This window comes from Oncorhynchus tshawytscha, linkage group LG19 (genome assembly GCF_018296145.1).
Source record: "Oncorhynchus tshawytscha isolate Ot180627B linkage group LG19, Otsh_v2.0, whole genome shotgun sequence".
Classification (NCBI taxonomy): Eukaryota; Metazoa; Chordata; class Actinopteri; order Salmoniformes; family Salmonidae; genus Oncorhynchus; species Oncorhynchus tshawytscha.
This window is the reverse complement of record NC_056447.1, coordinates 23,514,920-23,533,747: the sequence shown is the minus strand read 5'-3', so window position 1 is coordinate 23,533,747 and position 18,828 is coordinate 23,514,920. Positions and strand designations below refer to the sequence as shown.

General features: G+C 41.0%; 1 protein-coding gene across 2 annotated transcripts in view; it reads left to right on the top strand.

Moving 5' to 3' along the window:
* Nucleotides 1-18,828, top strand: part of cdh13 (cadherin 13, H-cadherin (heart)) — a 527,392-nt gene that overhangs the window by 358,447 nt on the left and 150,117 nt on the right. For both annotated transcript variants that reach the window (XM_042301487.1, XM_042301486.1), the window contains one exon: nucleotides 3,454-3,632. In XM_042301487.1, coding sequence (XP_042157421.1) covers nucleotides 3,454-3,632 — 179 coding nt within the window. The remainder of the gene's footprint in view (nucleotides 1-3,453; nucleotides 3,633-18,828) is intronic.

The following is an 18,828-nucleotide window of genomic DNA, read 5'->3' as shown; positions in this document are numbered from 1 at the left end:
ATGTATCGTATATATGTACGACCTAAGAGGGCCATTGATAAGGGCATCAGACCTCAAACTGCTATGATCTATCAACTCCGTTCCAGTTGCATCTGAAAGATGAGACTCTCCACTTCGTATAGAAACAATGACTGACAGCAAAATATGTATTTTCTTTTTTTTGTGTTATTTTTTTAATTGTAATGGCTCCCACACCCCACAGGGGCCAAATCTAGGTGGCTTCATATCTGTATATTGTCAGGGTACATACATCTACCTTTTTTTATCCTCACAAAGTTTACTATTGAGACCACATTTTCAGCTTAGCTGTGCACCACTAGTATACTGATAGTAGCTGGTTGCTATCTCCCTGCATGCACATATTGATAGTAGGTACCTCTGTCATTCCTTTCAGTCTGTCTGAGCAGATAGGCCTAAGGTCAATGGGGGTCAGTATGGGTTAATCACATCAGGAGCCCAGTAATTTGACCTTTGGCATGCAACCAGGTGACGTATAGAGGGTTTGGAGACAACTCACAGGAGCTCCTCTACAGTTATATTGGCTTAGTTTATTAGGATCCCCATGCTGCACATGCATTAGCTACTCTTCCTGGGGTCCACATAAAACGTACAAATACATGACAAAGTACAGAACAGTAATAGACAAGAACAACATAAAATATGACATTAAATAAAAAAAATAAAAAAAAGTTATCTATGAAAGACTACAACAGGCAACAAAAATACTATTTTAACACTATTCATATATACATATTCATATTCGTATATATGCAGTACAGTTAAATTAGATCTTTAGAAAGAGGAGAGGTTGCTGTGTTACAATATATTTTTGTATCCGTTTTTTTATATAGCTAAGCTTGCTTAGCCATGACGGACCCTCCACCTCCAAATCGATCCCACTCCAGAGTACAGGCCTCGGTGTGACGCTCATTCCTTCGACGATAAACGCAAATCCGACCATCACCCCTGGTGAGACAAAACCGAGACTCATCAGTGAAGAGCACTTATTAATATATTTTTTACATTCCCCCAAAAAATGTACATACGACCAGTAACTTACAGACACGTACAAACAATGACTACATCTCATCTGCCCAGACCTAGTGCTTATTATTGTTTGCCATTTTTTGTACCAATTTGTTTTTCTCAGTCACCCATGCTATTTAAATATTCCAATAATATATCATTTGATTTTTCCATTGTGCCAATGATGGCGGATTAATTGACTTCCAAGTGTTTAGTGTATGTTTTTTTCAAATGAGTGATGAGCCCATTGGTTATCTCACTACATATAATACATATACTCTCTGAGTTCTGCTGGATAAGTAACTGTCCAACCATGTGATGGCAGATGATGTAAAGCCATAATAAGTGAGTTTTTACAATAGCAAATGATGATCATGTGGACGCCTTAACAGTTCTCACAGTTTCCTAACAGGTGCATGTATTTTCAGATTCACTTCCTGAGTTATCTCTATCTTTATCACTACACGCAGAAGGTGAAAGCACAGAAACAATGTTTCCAGCTTACATGTTCATCTTTGTTTAGAGAGTCACGATTAATGATTAGAAGTATGATGTCTGTGTCATTTGCATATTTATATTCACAAAACACTCCGTATCTTGATTAACTCCGCATTGTAGAAGTGATCTTTAACATTTAAACTCACTCTCTATCAGTATTGGCAATCATGGCTTGGTCTGGTACACAACTTTAGAACTTTTAGCCAAGTAACATGTACAGTATAGGGAAGACAGTGAATAATCCTGGTCCACTGGAAATAGCAGTGGATAGATAGCTCCCCATGCATGGGTTATTCTGTGTAACCCATGGGCCTCTCTAGCCCAGTCAGTAGAGATGACTGCATCAGCCAGGGACTGTGTAGTGTGGTGGTCTGTGAAATTACTGTGCCGGAGCACCACCCATCAGTACTCGACTCTGTCTGTCCCAACTGACAGATCCTATAATTAAAACAGAGACACTAATTATTCTGGAGGGATATGTCAGCCATGGTCACGAGTTCAATGCATGACAGCTTGTGTGTTTTGAGTGTATGTTTGAGTGAGTTACTCACTGTGTTTAGCTCTGTGGCGTATGTGGATGTGGGGTGTCTGTTAGCCAGTTACTGAATGTGTGCGTGTGGAATGGTAAAGAGATTGTCTGTCTATCTGCTGAGAGCTCTGTGACACACAGGGCCTCTGTAATTAGCCTGTAGAAGGATTACTGCTATACCCACTACAAATGGTTCAGCCTACACTTCAAACACCTGGCAGGGGATCAAACCCATACCTCTCTGCCTCTCTGCCCTCCATTATATACTACTGAACATATGTCCATTTACACTAAAGCAACTATTTAACATACTTGATGCAGTCTGATGCAGTTTTTTGCACTTTTGGCTAATTTGTTGCTAATTTGACTGAGTTCCGGGCTAATACTCCATAGCAAAGAATCATCAAACGTGAAGGTGAGAGGACAAATCAAATGTTATTTGTCACAAACACAGTTTATAGCAGTTCAAACGTGTAGTGAAATTATTGTATGCTAGCTCTCTCAACATCGCAGTACAATAATCAATAATAAAGAGTCAAATCTAAAATAACAAGTAATAGAAGAGGTCATAGTAATAGGCTGATCAGATTGGTACTATGACTCTACAGTGGTCCAAACTACATTTTCAGGCTCCACAGAGATGTCTTGCTGTTTTCATATGAGATGTGTGTAGTGAGAGAATACGAGGTGGGAGAGAGATTGCTGTCCCAGCTAACAAATTCTATTGTCTTTAGAGTGGAAGTGTGAGGCTCATCACTGAGACATGACGATGGAGCGTTAAAGAGATGTCAATGATTGACTGGGATTTCAGCTTAGACTCCAGGGGTGGCTCTCCGTTCCTGTTCCATTACCAAATCACATGTGGTGTATCGTTCTGACCAGCATTAGGGAGAAAATGTATTAGTAAAGGATGTGAGTTGCAGAGTGAGATTCTGACTAATGCCCGTCATTATTCTTAGCCTTTGTCTCAGTCCTTGTTGTTAGATCAGTGTTGAACAGGCTCATATTTTCATCATATTTGTGATTTGGTAACTCAATGTACTTTCATGTGATTGACAAAGTGACTGACTTTATCGGTCTGGAATGCTTATCATACAGATGTAGGATCTTAGTTTGATCACCCTGTTGCAGGAGAACTTTCCTGCAACGCAGCGGAGTTTAAAAAGGCTTCTGAAGTTTGTAATTTCCACTTTTAAATTTCAGACTTGATTTTCCCTTATGAAAAATCAATCCCTTCAAAAATGTCCATTAAATAGAATCCACAAAATAATTCACATTTCCAGTTGCTGCAAGATAATTTTCCTAATGTAGAAAACTGGCTCAAATTAAGATCCTACATCTGTAGGTTGTGCCCAAGATAGTGCTGTAAACTTTTAACGAACTTGTGTCTGTTTCCATAGGAACTGTGGTGATGACGATGACAGCAGAGGATGCTGATGACCCCAGGTTGCAGAACGCGGTGCTGCGTTACAACATCGTGAGGCAGTCGCCCGATAAACCCTCGCCCAACATGTTCTACATCAACCCAGAGAGCGGCAACATTGTCACTGTGATCTCCCCCACGCTGCTGGACAGAGAGGTGAGTGTGCTGGGCTGGGCTGGGCTGGGAGCCTCTCCAGACTGATCTAATGGGGCCTCAAAACACTGCTGCTGTCTCACTGCCTCACTGTCTCACGACCATGATGTTTTAAATCACTGTTGTTATTGTCAGTAAAGAGACTGTAGATAGGTGAATGAAGGAGGCGGGAGAGGGGGTCACTGTGCTGGGGAGATGAGGGGGGTGAGGGAAGGCGGGGGGTGATTTCTGTGGTGCATTCTAATGAGCAAGCGGAGGCAGCATCGCCCCATTCCTTAACCGGAGCGAGACAACGGCATGATTGCTTTTTCAGCGGGGTGACGAATGCCAGAACATCGATTCACTGTGCTCGTGGAAGAGGAATATTAGCTGTTGTCAGACACTTAGAGCTTGGTTTAATTGAGGTGATACACACTTATCCACCAGCATCGGCTGTGTCCAACAAGTCCAACAGAAACCTCTCAGCTGGAACAGGGAAATCACTATCAAATGGCAATGAGTGGATCTCTGAGCTATAACTCTCATAGATGATTAATTGATAAATGTGTTAGTGCTGTGTGTAATTCAAACATTGAGCGCCTGGTCTGTGTGCTCATGAAGGATGCTATTGATTTCTGTTGAGTTAGAAATTGCATGATTAGTGGGTTGTATTGAATGTGATCACCCCTTTATTGCATGTTTATAGTTCATACCTGTGTCTGCGTTACAGACAAAATAGACAAAATCCCATATACAGGTAACTGCCAAAATAATGGAAAAACTTTAGTAAATGATGGAAACACTTTAGTAAATGATGGAAACACTTTAGTAAATGATGGAAACACTTTAGTAAATGATGGAAACACTTTAGTAAATGATGGAAACACTTTAGTAAATGATGGAAACACTTTAGTAAATGAGGGATACAAAGTATATTGAAAGCAGGTGCTTCCACACAGGTGTGGTTCCTGAGATACTTAAGTAATTAACATCCCATCATGCTTAGGGTCATGTAGAAAAAGCCATTATTTTGGCTCCCATGACAATGCACCCATCCACAGGGCATGAGTGGTCACTGAATGGTTTAATGAGCATGAAAATTATGTAAACAAGGGATAGGCAACTTCAGTGCTCGGTGGCCTGATTGGTGTCACACTTTTGCCCCAGCCCCAGATAACACACCAAAAATCAACTAATCATTGTCTTTAGAAGCCTTTTTAAACATCGAATACACTGCAAGTTTGCATTACCTGCTGAGCAGGAAAAGAGATCCTACATCTGTATCTTCTAGGTGTCTGGAGAGCTTTAAACCTTGGCTACTTCAGCAGATACTCAGAAGTATGTATCGCACGCCCTCCGTCTGGCACACCAAACAACTTTTTTTTTGCTGGATGAAAAACAGTGTTCCTCCACCCTGTAAATGCATTGGACATAATTCAGGTTGAGCTGTAAGTGTATTTAGATGGACATTCCATGGTACCACGGGAGGCAAAGCAAAGCAGTCCATCGAAAATTGGAAAATCTATTTTGTCACATTGAAATCAAGTTGATTTTCCCTCCACCACTCTCACTCAGGCGTTAAATTCTGTCTTGATATGCACATCTATGTCCTCCGTATCTATTTTTCCCTCCACTTTGTCTGCTCCTCTCTCCTTTCTTTCTGTCTCTCACTTTTTGGATCAATGGCAGACTATATTTTTGACAGCTAATATCGTACACAGAAGGGGCCATTTTCCTAGGGGCTGTGAAGTAGCATATACTGTATGTAGCCCATCAGACAGGAAAGACAGACTTTAGAGATCGGATCTCTCTGTCTCTGCAAGCCTAAGAGCAGTAGTCTATCAGTAGTCAATCTGATGGACACAGTCTCACAGACGCTGGCCAGAGCTACACAACACTCTCATGCTCAGACATTTCAATCATGGCAAAATCAATTGGTCAACATCAAATGCTTTCACTTGTTCTTCAGAAAGGAATCAACTTTAAGCTGCAGTGGATGTAAAGGTATGTTTGCATTGTTAAGCCGATGTACTACACATGGCCTTTCCAGTGGCAGATGTGATGGGTTGATTTGACAGGCACAATGTGTGAGTTATACCAGCTGTCTGTCAGATTGATAGCCCTGAATAATGGGCTCTGTGTGTGTTTTTATGTGGGTTTGTGTGTGCCTACGTGTAATGTTTCATGTTAGTGTTTAGAGCTGTTGTCTCAGTCTCCTGGCTGTGGGGTATTGTGATTAATGGACTTTCCAGTCCATTGTGCTGTCATGGCCTGCCTCCCCTCGTCAAACGACCAACCTCCCCTCCCCTCATCGCGACTATCCTACATCCTGTCCACAGTCATCAGTACCTGGAGCACAGCGGAGTAGAGCTTCCTCTCTCCTCTCCTCCGACAGACAATTTCACCTTGGACCTGCCCAGGACCCGGAGGCCATCACTCTTCTGCACACAGATGCACTGTCAGCCCATGCTTTATCTGGCCTACACCCCTGTTTCAGTACCAGTCAGCTTTTCAGATGAATCGGGTTCATGGCGTGTGGTCATCATGGCACTGTGAAGTTTATCAACTCTCTGTGTGGTGTCCCTGCAATTGCTGTTATGTTAAAAAAAAGAGGTGAATAATGATTATCCCCTATTGATGTCACTCACTTGTTAAATCCACTTCAATCCGTGTAGATGAAGGGGAGGAGACAGGTTAAAGAATGATGTTTAAGTCTTGAGACAATTAAGACATGGATTGTGTATGTGTGCCATTCAGAGGGTGAATGGGCAAGACAAAGTATTTAAGTGTCTTTTAAAGGAGTATGGTAGTGGGTACCAGACGCACAGTTTTGTGTCAAGAACTGCAACGCAGCGCAACAGTTTCCTGTGTGTATCAAGAATGGTCCACCACCAAAAGGACATCCGGCCACCTTGACACAACTGTGGGAAGCACTGGAGTCAACATGGGCCAGCATCCCTGTTGAACAAGTCCATGTCCCGACTAATTTAGGCTCTTCTGTAGGAGTGGAGGTGCAACTCAATATTAGGAATATGTTCCTAATGTTTGTACACTCAGTGTACATTCCCACATTCCTCTATCATTTGAAATTATTCAATTCAATTATATGGTACATGCTGTGTGCATGTACCATATTTAGCGAAGGCTTTTGGTCTATACTTGTCTCCACACCACATCTCCACTCATCTCCCTCATTACAGCCTGTGATTCCTGCTGAAGCACAATGTAAGGTCAGCTGGAGGTCGTGTGTATAATGATGTGTTGCTACTTATCTCCTCTGGATCTCCTCTGACCCATGCTGCTGCTGCTGCTCTGAGGATGTATTGCACTCTGAGTGACCTGACAGGTGTCGTGTAGTGTGTTGCTATGCTCTTAAACCCATTGGGGACCTCCGCGATGGTTTATAATGCCAGCACTTTCATTAGCGAGGCTTGTGTTCTGTTGCTTAAGCACAGAGCAGTGTAAAGCTCTTTAGGTTAGCACAAAGCTGTGAGTAGTAATGCACATATTATTAAATGTGAGTCAAAAAGAAAATAACATAATGGAAAGTCATATTTGCTTCAAGTATGTGCCAATAAAAAGTGAATGTTGTAGGTTTGAATCATCAACACCCTGCTATGATTATTTGAGCAGCTCTGATATGTTTCAAGCTGTGTCTTTAATCTAGTTTACTCTGCAATGGCTTTGCCAGGTGTCACTGACACGCACACGCACGCACGCTCGAACACATGTATACACACACACACACACACACACACACACACACACACACACACACACACACACACAGAAAGGCAGACTAATGTGATTGAGGAAGTAGTGGTGGGGGTGTAGATTACGGTGTACAGGCCCATGGTGCTGCTGGTCTGGCTGGGACCTAACTGGTGTGGGCAGACTGTTAATGATGATGGTGACTGTGGATTTCTAATTCTCTCTGGGCAATCTGGGACCTGTCACTGGTAACGGCAGCCAATCGATATGCCTGGCAGCCCCTCCTCCTTCTCTTCCATACGGATGAATTACAAAGAGCCAAAATCAACGTTCAAATCAATGTCCTCCCTTTGTGGGATCTGGGGAGCAGAGGTCTGTCCACATTCACTGTTCTTGTTACCTCTGAGAGTGAGCCAGCCAGGAACATGACCTATCCTGAATGCTCCAATGGCTCTGTCTGTCCGTCCATCCGTTCATTCGTCTATCCATCTGTCTGAGTTTAAACAGATGGGTTATCAGAGCTACTTGTTAAATTCATATCTCTGTCAGACACAAAATAACACTTAACAAGAAAATGGTACAATAACAAGACATTTATTTTTGAGTGACAGGAGGACAGACAAACGTTATTCTCTGGGTTTGTTGTACCTGTGTATCTATCTCGTTATAACCAATGATGTTGATACGATGGCCATGGTAGCTGGTATTCCCCTTCTTTGTTCTATGTTCTTGATGTGACAAATGGATGTTTACCTTCCATATGTCACCGCGGTCCTCCTAGTTATACATGAAGGTACATGGTATGAATGGAATCCACAGCGCTCAGCTTGATCAGCAGTACATAATGAGTAATGGAGGCATGAGAGAATGACCCCGTTTATTAGTTTTGACCTTGCCAGTGTGATCTCATCATGGTGTTTGGGCTGATTAGAAAGCAGTGCTTGTGAAATGGTTTATTTGGCTTGGGGATGAGAGAGGGTGTGTGTGTGTGTGTGTGTGTTGTGAACTCTGGCTTTGACAAGTTGTCCTCATCACAAGTCTACCATTCATTCTGCCTGCCTGTCAGTTTTTCCCTCTCCCAATAATGCTTCCTTAATTCCTCACCTCTCGCTCTCTCTCTCCGAATTTAATATAATAATAATATACTGTATGTAATAATATATGCCATTTAGCAGACACTTTTATCCAAAGCGACTTACAGTCAAGCGTGCATTTTAAGTATGAGTGGTCCAGGGAATCGACCCCACTATCCTGGCGTTGCAAGCACCATGCTCTACTAACTGAGCATCTCTCTCACTCTCTCTGTCTCTACCTCCGTTTCTCAGCGCTTCACTTCGGACATCCAATTACTCCCGGGTCATAGCGTAGTGATTTCATTCAGAGCAGCAGCATTCACCCCCGCCCTCAAACAGCCATTCAAATTACCGCCGCGCCTGTCCTCCACCGCCCGCAAAATGTTGTTTTCAGACATTCCTCGTCCGCCACCTAATCTGATCCCTCAGACATAATTGAATGTCAGTCGCCACATAAAGATTCCTTCCTCTCCTCAATTAGCAGCTGCTTCCCTCTGTCACCACAATGAGACAAAGCAGACAGAAAAATATTTACTCTTCCTCCAGGTAGGGGAGAGAGTTATTATATTATGTCATCTATATGCAAATAATACATCGGCGACTTCAATTGGTAGAATGTCATTACTGCAGATCTGATGTGTGCACTCCAGTTTATAAACTCCCTTTTATTTCCCTATTATGATCCAGAGATTGAGGCACCTGGCTTCAGAAATAGAGTGGTGATGCTCTAAAGGGAGCTGTGAAGAGAAGGAGAGAAGGAGCGGCGTTCTGAGATAGAACAGAGGGAGGGGTTCTTCTCTGCTGCCTTACTCTTTCCTCCTTTTCTCCTTCTCTTTCTCCCCTCAGCCCTTTCATCTTCTGACATCGTAATGCACCTTTAGATTGGCTTCTTGGGACTCTCTATGCTTCCAGGCTGCCTATGATCAGAATGTCAGGTCAGAAAACTTTTACAGAGGTCTACTGTTTTACAGAACGGATGATTTTCAGCCAAATGCCCAAATATTCTCCCACAGTGTACACTCTTAGAAAAAAAGCTGCTATCTAGAACCTAAAAGTCTCCTTTGTCTGTCCCCGTAGAAGAACCTTTTGATGAACTGTTTTTGGTTCCAGGTAGAACCCTTTTGGTTCCATGTATTATTATTTGACCCTGCTGGTCCTCAATGAACATTTATAATCTCCACCCGGCACAGCCAGAAGAGGACTGGCCACCCCTCAGAGCCTGGTTCCTCTCTAGGTTTCTTCCTAGGTTCTGGTCTTTCTATGGAGTTTTTCCTAGCCACTGTGCTTCTACACCTGCATTGCTTGCTGTTTGTGGTTTTAGGCTGGGTTTCTGTACAGCACTTTGTGACATCAGCTGATGTAAGAAGGGTTTTATAAGTACATTTGATTTCAGTAGTTTAGTTGGAATAGGGTCCAGTATGCAGCTTGAAGGTTTAGAGGCCATGATTATTTTCATCATTTTGTCAAGAGATATAGTACTAAAACACTTGAGCGTCTCTCTTGATCCTAGGTCCTGGGAGAGTTGTGCAGGACAACTGAGCTTTGAAGGAATACGCAGATTTAAAGAGGAGTCCGTAATTTGCTTTCTAATAATCATGATCTTCTCCTCAAAGAAGTTCATGAATTTATCACTGCTGAAGTGAAAGCCATTCTCTCTTGGGGAATGCTGCTTTTTAGTTAGCTTTGCGACAGTATCAAAAAGGAATTTCGGATTGTTCTTATTTTCCTCAATTAAGTTAGAAAAATAGGATGATCGAGCAGCAGTAAGGGCTCTTCGGTACTGCACGGTACTGTCTTTCCAAGCTAGTCGGAAGACTTCCAGTTTGGTGTGGTGCCATTTCCGTTCCAATTTTCTGGAAGCTTGCTTCAGAGCTCGGGTATTTTCTGTGTACCAGGGAGCTAGTTTCTTATGAGAAATGTTTTTAGTTTTTAGGGGTGCAACTGCATCTAGGGTATTGCGCAAGGTTAAATTGAGTTCCTCAGTTAGGTGGTTAGCTGATTTTTGTCCTCTGGCGTCCTTGGGTAGACAGAGGGAATCTGGAAGGACATCAGAGTGTATAGGAGGTTTATGGCCTTTCATTGTTATAATTGTTATAATACGTGCCAATTTTGAGTTGGACACTCAAAACAGATTATCTAGAAGACAAATTAACTGACCTGAGAGAAGAATCACCTACTTTACTACTTTACATCAATGTCAATTAGCATCTAAGAGAAATGGGTCAGTCCACATTCAACAAACACCCTTTTCTCACACACCCACACTCCTTTTCTCTGACACACAAGCAGACACATTGTTGGACACTACTTTCTCTCTCATACTATTTGCTCTGATACTGGTTCTCTAGAGTCTAGGAGAGTGAAGTACTATGCTGAATCTATTCCATGTAAGCAGATGCTTCACTCACAAGGTCCTGATCATGCAAAGCCTTTCCTGAACTGATCCTAGGGCCATGGTGTGATGTTTGTGTGAAAGTAAGATGTCACATAGCCAGTGTGCCAGCGGTTGTGGACAATGCCCCCTGTCTAGATCCCCCTCTCGCTCTGGCGGGATGAATACGGTGGACACAGTTCACAGACAGTGATGGAATATGGCACCTCCCCCATTCCTCTGGGCGCTCCTCTTCTCCTATCCTCCTCCCCTCTGCCGCCGTCCTCCATCACGGCTCTGTCCAGTTGCATTAGGTCGGAAATGAGATTCCACTAATTAATTAGATCTCAGAGTGCTAAAGATGAAGATTACATCCCAATGAAGGTTAGGAGTGTCAATCACTTTTTTTTCAAGCTGTGAATTCCTGTAGATAAATTGAGCCCCCTGGGTATTGTGGGTTGTTCATCTTTTCTTGTTCTTCTTTTAATTAATTGAGTCTCACAGACAGAGTGGCTCAGTCAATAGGGGTCTGGGACAACTTAGCCCACATCAGCATTGTCTTCTCCAGAGGAGAAGAGAGAACATGGATGGAACAGAGAATCGGGAAATGAAGAGATGAGAAATATTGCCATTAAGAGACAGATGGAAGAAACTGACAGGAATAAGGAGAGAGAATCGTCGCGAGGGAGAGAAATACACTGAGAAGGAGAGAGAAGCAGAGTAAGACTGAGGGACTTCATTAACCCCACAGAAAACTGAAGAGCGCAGTATAATTTACAATAGACCTACATGAATCATTTAAAGCAGACCCGCTCTTGATGTTGACGTGTTGCGCTTACTTGAATGTCATTTTCCTGTAACAATATGCCTATAAAATTAACCAGGTACAGTGCAGACGTATTCCCCTTGACTGAGCAGTACTGTAATTTGACAACTGTTGTGAAGTTGAGGCTATCAGGAAAAAAGTTTGCCAAAGAAAATACTTATTTATGTACTATTTCAAAGAATCAAATGTATTTTTTCCTATTCAAGGAAACAATTTGACATAATTCATGTGGGTCCCAAAGCCAATGGCTATTCACTAATATCTCCTTCCTTGGACAAGAGAACGTACAGTATATGCTATGAGCTGGTGGGTTTCCAGGAAATCTGGCACCGGCTCTCAATACTTCAAGTACACATCTTTTATTTTTCAAATGGCAGAGGAGTAGAAGCAATTTAAGAGCAATCTGTCCAGAGAATGGCTTAATATAATGGGTAACTGTCATCATAAAAAGCAGACAGGTAAGTGGTAGCCTCCAACTCTCAAGTCAAGGTTGTTACTTGCTAATTCAGAATAAATGTCTCAAATTACTTTGTGCCCTTATATTCTGAAAGGACATGGAAAGCTGGGCATTATAAATATCCCTAGTCCCAATAATCAATGTGTATTAGTGCCGCGGTAAAGTGAGGCCATGGCTGAACGGCAAAGAATAAAATGCCACAAAGTGATGTGGGCCATATTCCATTGCAGTACCAGGCAAAAAAGGGTATGTTCTCTACTCAGTGGTAAATTGGAAGTCTGAACCTACTGCAGTTAGTGCTTATCTTGGTAGGGATTGTGGTTCAGTCTAGTGTTCCTGCATGGATGTATGGGTACATCTGAGGACTAAGCAGAGATAGGCTATCTGACAGGATTAGGACGACACTCAGATGACCAATGAACTGAGAGATGGTCCCCTGACTTGACCAGATGTGAAGAGCGAGAAGGAAAGTGTATTTATCCTATGTTCTCAGCATTGTGTATTTCTCTCATCACCATGGTCCCGTACTCAGAGATGAAGACAGGATTCTTTCAAAGTGTGACAATTTGGTTCACTGATCACCGTTTTCTTCTAGTAATTGGTAATAGTGGGGCTTTACATTGCCTATTACTGTAACCCGGTCCGAAGATGCAGTAGAATAAATTGTCTGCTAGCAGATATTGGACTGCTATTGGAAATTCGACTTTTCTCCACACCAAATACCAACATACACATACAAACAGTAACCCTCAAATGCACACAAACAACGGCTACATCTCCTCTGCTCACACCCCCCGTCCCTAGTGCCTGCATTATTGTTTGCCACATGGCCTTAAACTGTACTCATTTGTTTTTCTCGGTTGCCCATGCTTTTTAAATATTTAAGTACATGTGTTAATGATGACAGATTGATTGATTTCCAAGTTTTTAGTAAATGTTTTTTCATGACAAGATCATTTTGTAGCCCATTGTGTCTCACTACACCCCCCCATATGCCATGTCTTACAAATGCAAACAGGCGGATTAAAAGTAAGTTTACATTGTAATACTTCTGACAGCCAACTTTCTAACTCATTTTTAGTATTACACTTAAGACATGACTCTGCCATTGTGCTGTAGAATTAGTGAATTTTGTCTCCTGTATAATACATTCTATACATTATTAGTTTATACTGGATTAAGCGTAACTTTTCATTAACTGTCATTTCTGGTAGTTTCTCCAACATTCCCTCCATGTTGTGCCAACATCGTTTATTTAAGTCTTGGATCCAATAGTAAATGTTTTTAAGATATGTGCTCTCTGCAAGGTTTTGTATATCTTCGCTATCATAAGAACATCATTTTCTCACACAAATACAATTCACCAAAGGTCTAAAAGATTTAAAATCGAAATGTTGTGATATGTAACTTTTAAGTTGCATGTATTTGAAAAAAAAAAACATAAAAAAAAAAAATCTACATTGGTCAGTCAAAAATGGCCTTTTAATTCTGTCATGGAAATAAATGTATTTCATATTACCAAGTCATTTACGGTTTCTATGCCTTTAGAATTCTGAAAAACTACCCAAGGACTGTTCCATAGGGTTGTGATATTGGTTCATGTAGAATACCATTCATTTTCTTCCATATTGTCATGGTGTTCGTAACTCTGAAGTTGTTCGTGTTCTTAGCTTTATCCTTTTGAAAATAAGAACAAAAATATGATTGGGATGATCATGTTACATCTTCAATATGTACCCACTGTTCCTCTTTAGTGCACTAAACTATATGTTACAAGAAAAATCCCTGGGTGGTGAGTTGATACAATTCCAAGTCTGGGAGGTTAAAAACCCCCTCAGACAGACGTAAAACTTTCCTTTTTATTCAATGAATTATATTTGCCATACGAAGTCTTATGAATGAGGATACTTTTTAAAAGAATGTCTTTGGTGGGGTAATTGGTATTACCGAAAATAAATACAAGAGCGTTGGGAGACATGCCAGGTTTATTCTACCTGTATGATTTATGGGAAGATTGTTCCATTTTGTAATGAACACGAGGGGAGACAGAGAGCTGGTTTCAAGCGCAGGGCGCAGCAGGTGTTTATTGCAAAGGAATACAGGAGGGGGCAGGTAGCTGGGTCCAGGGGAAGGCAGAAGGTCATACACAGAGGATCCAAAAGGGCAACAGTACAGGCAGGGAAAAGGCTTAGTAACGTAGTCCGGGAGATCAGGCAATAGGTAGAAAACAGGAAGTCCAATAGGTTAAAGTACAGGCAGGGAATAGGCAAAATGGTTTGTTAGTGAAGCAGGCAAAAACTATCATACAAGGGAGGAGTAAATCAATACCTCACAGTGATAGGGTGCAAAGAACTGAACAAAATAGTGTGTGATAATGACATACAGGTGTTTGAACAGGTGATTAGAATTTGGGTGATTCGGATTTGGAGAGTGTGCTGCGTTCAGGGGTTCTACGTGTTTGAAGCTGTGAGTTGGAAGCAGACGTTACACATTTAATTACTACTGCTTTCATATTGTTGAGTAATGGAATTATATTTCCATTACTTATATTTATATACAGTACCAGTCACATTTGGACACTCCAACTCATTCAATGGTTTTTCTTTATTTTTACTATTTTCTACATTGTAAATAATAGTGAAGACATCAAAACTATGAAATAACACATATGGAATCACGTAGTAACCAAAAAAGTATTAAACAAATCAAAATACATTTTATATTTGAGATTCTTCAAAGTAACCACCCTTTGTCTTGATGACAGCTTTGCACACTCTTGGCATTCTCTCAACCAGCTTCACCTGGAATTCATTTCCAACAGTCTTGAAGGTGTTCCCACATGCTGAACACTTGGTGGTTGCTTTTCCTTCACTCTGTGGTCCAACTCATCCCAAACCATCTCAAATGGATCGAGGTCGGGTGATTGTGGAGGCCAGGTCATCTGATGCAGCACTCCATCACTCTCCTTCTTGGTCAAATACCCCTTACACAGCTTGGGGGTGTGTTGGGTCATTGTCCTGTTGAAAAACAAGTTATAGTGGCGTATCGCTGCAGAATGCTGTGGTAGCAATGCTGGTTAAGTGCGCCTTGAATTCTAAATAAATCACAGACAGTGTCACCAGCAAAGCACCCCACACCATCACACCTCCTCCTCCATGCTTCACTGTGGGACAAACACATAGGGAAATCATCCGTTCACCTACTCTGCGTCTCACAAAGACACAACGGTTGGAACTAAAAATCTAAAATTTGTACTCATTAGACCAAAGGACAGATTTCCACCAGTCTAATGTCCATTGCTCATGTTTCTTGACCTAGTTAAGTCTCTTCTTCTTATTGGTGTCCTTTAGTAGTGGTTTCTTTGCAGAAATTCTACTATGAAGGCCTGATTCACACAGTCTTCTCTAAAGAGTTGATGTTGAGATGGGTCTGTTACTTCAACTCTGTGAAGCATTTATTTGGGCTGCAATCTGAGTTGCAGTTAACTCTAATGAACCTATCCTCTGCAACAGAGGTAACTGGGTCTTCCTTTCCTGTGGCGTTACTCATGAGAGACAGTTTCATCATAGTGCTTGATGGTTTTTCCAACTGCACTTGAAGAAACTTTCAAAGTTCTTTAAATGTTCCGTATTGACTGAACTTCATGTCTTAAAGTAATGAAGCTGGTTGAGAGAATGCCAAGAGTGTGCAAAACTGTCATCAAGGCAAAGGGTGGCTACTTTGAAGAATCTCAAATATAAAATATATTTAGATTTGTTTAACACTTTTTTGGTTACTACATATATGTAGATATGTGTTATTTCATAGTTTTGATGACTTCACTGTTATTCTACAATGTAGATATTAGTGCAAACTAAGAAAAACCCTTTTAATCATTACTGTAGGTGTGTCCAAACAAATTGACTGGTACTGTATTTGTCACTTATTAAGCATCCTAAGTGTTTAATATTTTTTGTGGTCCACTTAAAGGATTGCAGTAGATCGTAAGTTATTTTTCATTTTTCCTATTGCCATTATTTTTTTTTTTTCCACGAGTATTCTGAAAATATTTTTAGCAAAGGGGGCATTGAGTGTTCAGTGTTTGTCACGCCCTGGTCAAAGTATTTTGTGTTTATCTTTTGTATTTGGTCAGGCCAGGGTGTGGCATGGGGTTTTTGTAATTGTGGTGTGTTTGTCTTGGGGTTTTGGTGGTGGTATTGGGATTGTAGCTTAGTGGGTTGTCTAGCAAGGTCTATGGCTGTCTGGAGTGGTTCTCAATCAGAGGCAGGTGCTTATCGTTGTCTCTGATTGGGAACCATATTTAGGCAGCCATATTCTTTGAGTTTGTCGTGGGTGATTGTCCTGAGTGTCTTGATGTCCTTGTTTGATGTTAGTTGACACAAGTATAGGCTGTTTTCGGTTTTCGTTTCGTTTCGTTTATTGTTTGTAGTGTTCGTGTTTAGTCGTGTTTACGTTTGTTTAAATAAACATGGATCGCAATCGACACGCTGCAGTTTGGTCCGACTCTCCTTCACTATATGAAAACCGTTACAGTGTTGGTTCATTTACAGTGCCTTCCGAAAGTACTCAGAACCCTTGATTTTTTCAACAACTAAAAATTACATTACAGCCTTTACTCTAAACTGGATTAAATATAAAATAATATTCTCAGCAATCTACACATATTTATAAAAAGTAAAAAACAGAAATACCACATCCTGTTTCATTTGATCATCCTTGATGTTTCTACAATTTACCTATGGTAAATTCAATTGATTGTACACGATTTGTAAAGGCACACACCTGTCTATATATATATATATATAGACAGTGCATGTCAGAGCAAAAACCAAGCCATGAGGTTGATGGAATTGTCCGTAGACCTCCAAGACAGGATTGTGTTAAGGCACAGATCTGGGGAAGGGTACCAAAAAATGTCTGCAGCATTGAATGACTCCAAGAACACAGTGGTCTCCATCATTCTTAAATGGAAGAAGTTTGAAACCACCAAGACTCTTCCTAAACTGAGCAATCGGGGGTGAAGGGCCTTGGTCAAGGAGGTGACCAAGAACCTGATGGTCACTCTGACAGATCTGTAGAGATGGGTGAACCTATGGTAGAGTGGCCAGACGGAAGCCACTCCTCAGTAAAAGGCACATGACAGCCTGCTTAGATATAGCCAAAAGGCACTTAAATACTCTCAGACCATGAGAAACAAGATTATCTGGTCTTATGTAACCAAGATTGAACTCCTTGGCCTGAATGCCAAGTGACACGGCTAGAGGAAACCTGGCACCATCCCTACGGTGAAGCATGGTGGTGGCAGCATCATGCTGTGGGGATGTTTTTCAGGGGCAGGGACTGGGAGACTAGTCAGGATCGAGGCAAAGATGAACAGAGTAAAGTACAGAGAGATCCTTGATGAAAACCTGCTCCAGACCACTCAGGACCTCAGACTGGGGTGAAGGTTAATCTTCCAACAGGACAACGACCCTAAGCACACAGCCAAGACAAGGCAGGAATGGTTTCGGAACAAGTCTCTGAATGTTCTTGTGTGGCCCAGCCAGAGCCCGGACTTGAACCCGATCTAACATCTCAGGAGAGACCTGAAAATAGCTGTGCAGCAACGCTCCCCATCCAACCTGACAGAGCTTGAGAGGATCTGCAGAGAAGAAATGGAGAAACTCCCCAAATACAGGTGTGCCAAGCTGGTAGCGTCATACACAAGGAGACTCAATGCTGTAATTGCTGCCAACAATGTAAATGTGATATTTCAGTTTTTTTACATCTTTAATACATTTGTAAATATTTCTATAAATCTGTTTTTGCTTTGTCATTATGGGGTAATGTGTGTAGATTGATGAGGAAAAAATACAATTTAATCGATTTTAGAATAAGGCTGTAACGTAACAAAATTTGGAAAAGGTACTGATGCCTGTTATTTTTGGGTCCTGTCTAATTATGTCTGCAATCGGTTCAATTACCAATTGCAAACAGGAGTGGGAGCGAGGACATCAACAGCCATTATTGATCAATCTATATCTTGTTTTTTTGCATATTGTATTAAACTGAAACATGGTCTTGTATTTCTTAGTTAGTGTCTATTTTTTATAAACCCTGTTTGATTGATATGTATCAAGTCTGGTATCAAGTTTGCCATTCTATTGCTTGTAAGCGTTGTCACAATTTATTCAACTTATGGGTCTATAATCAGCAGCGGACTCTACTTTTTCCCTGGTTTTAATATAACTTTAAAAAAAACAGTTTGATACATGGAACTATGAAGTACTGAATTGAGTGACGTGTGTTGTCATTACTGTAAATAGGGGCGCTACTTTGTCCCAAAATAGAATTCTATGGAAAAGCCATCCATTTCCTGGTGCTTTTCACCGCGTGAATGTTTTCACAGTATCTAATATTACTTTTTGGGTGATCTATGTTTTTAGTGATTTATATTTTGTCTGCTGATCATTTTTGAGTCTGAGAAAGCTATAGGATCCATCCAACTGTTGTTTAATTCAGATTTGTATAAATGTTCGTCGAAGCTTTTAAAATAATCATTAATCACTTTGTTGTTTCTAATGCATTTTTATATGTATCTTAAAAAATGATAACTGGTTTAGCGTGTATTTGTTTTGTGAGAGCTGCGATATATTTACCAGGTTTATTTGCCATAAAGTAATATGTTTTATTTGAGTTTAGTTGTTGGCTCCCTTCAAAAATCAAAGATTGTATTCCTGCTTAAGTTCAGAAATTGTATTTTATTCTTTACTTTGTAAATGTTTTTCTGTTTTTTTTCTAAG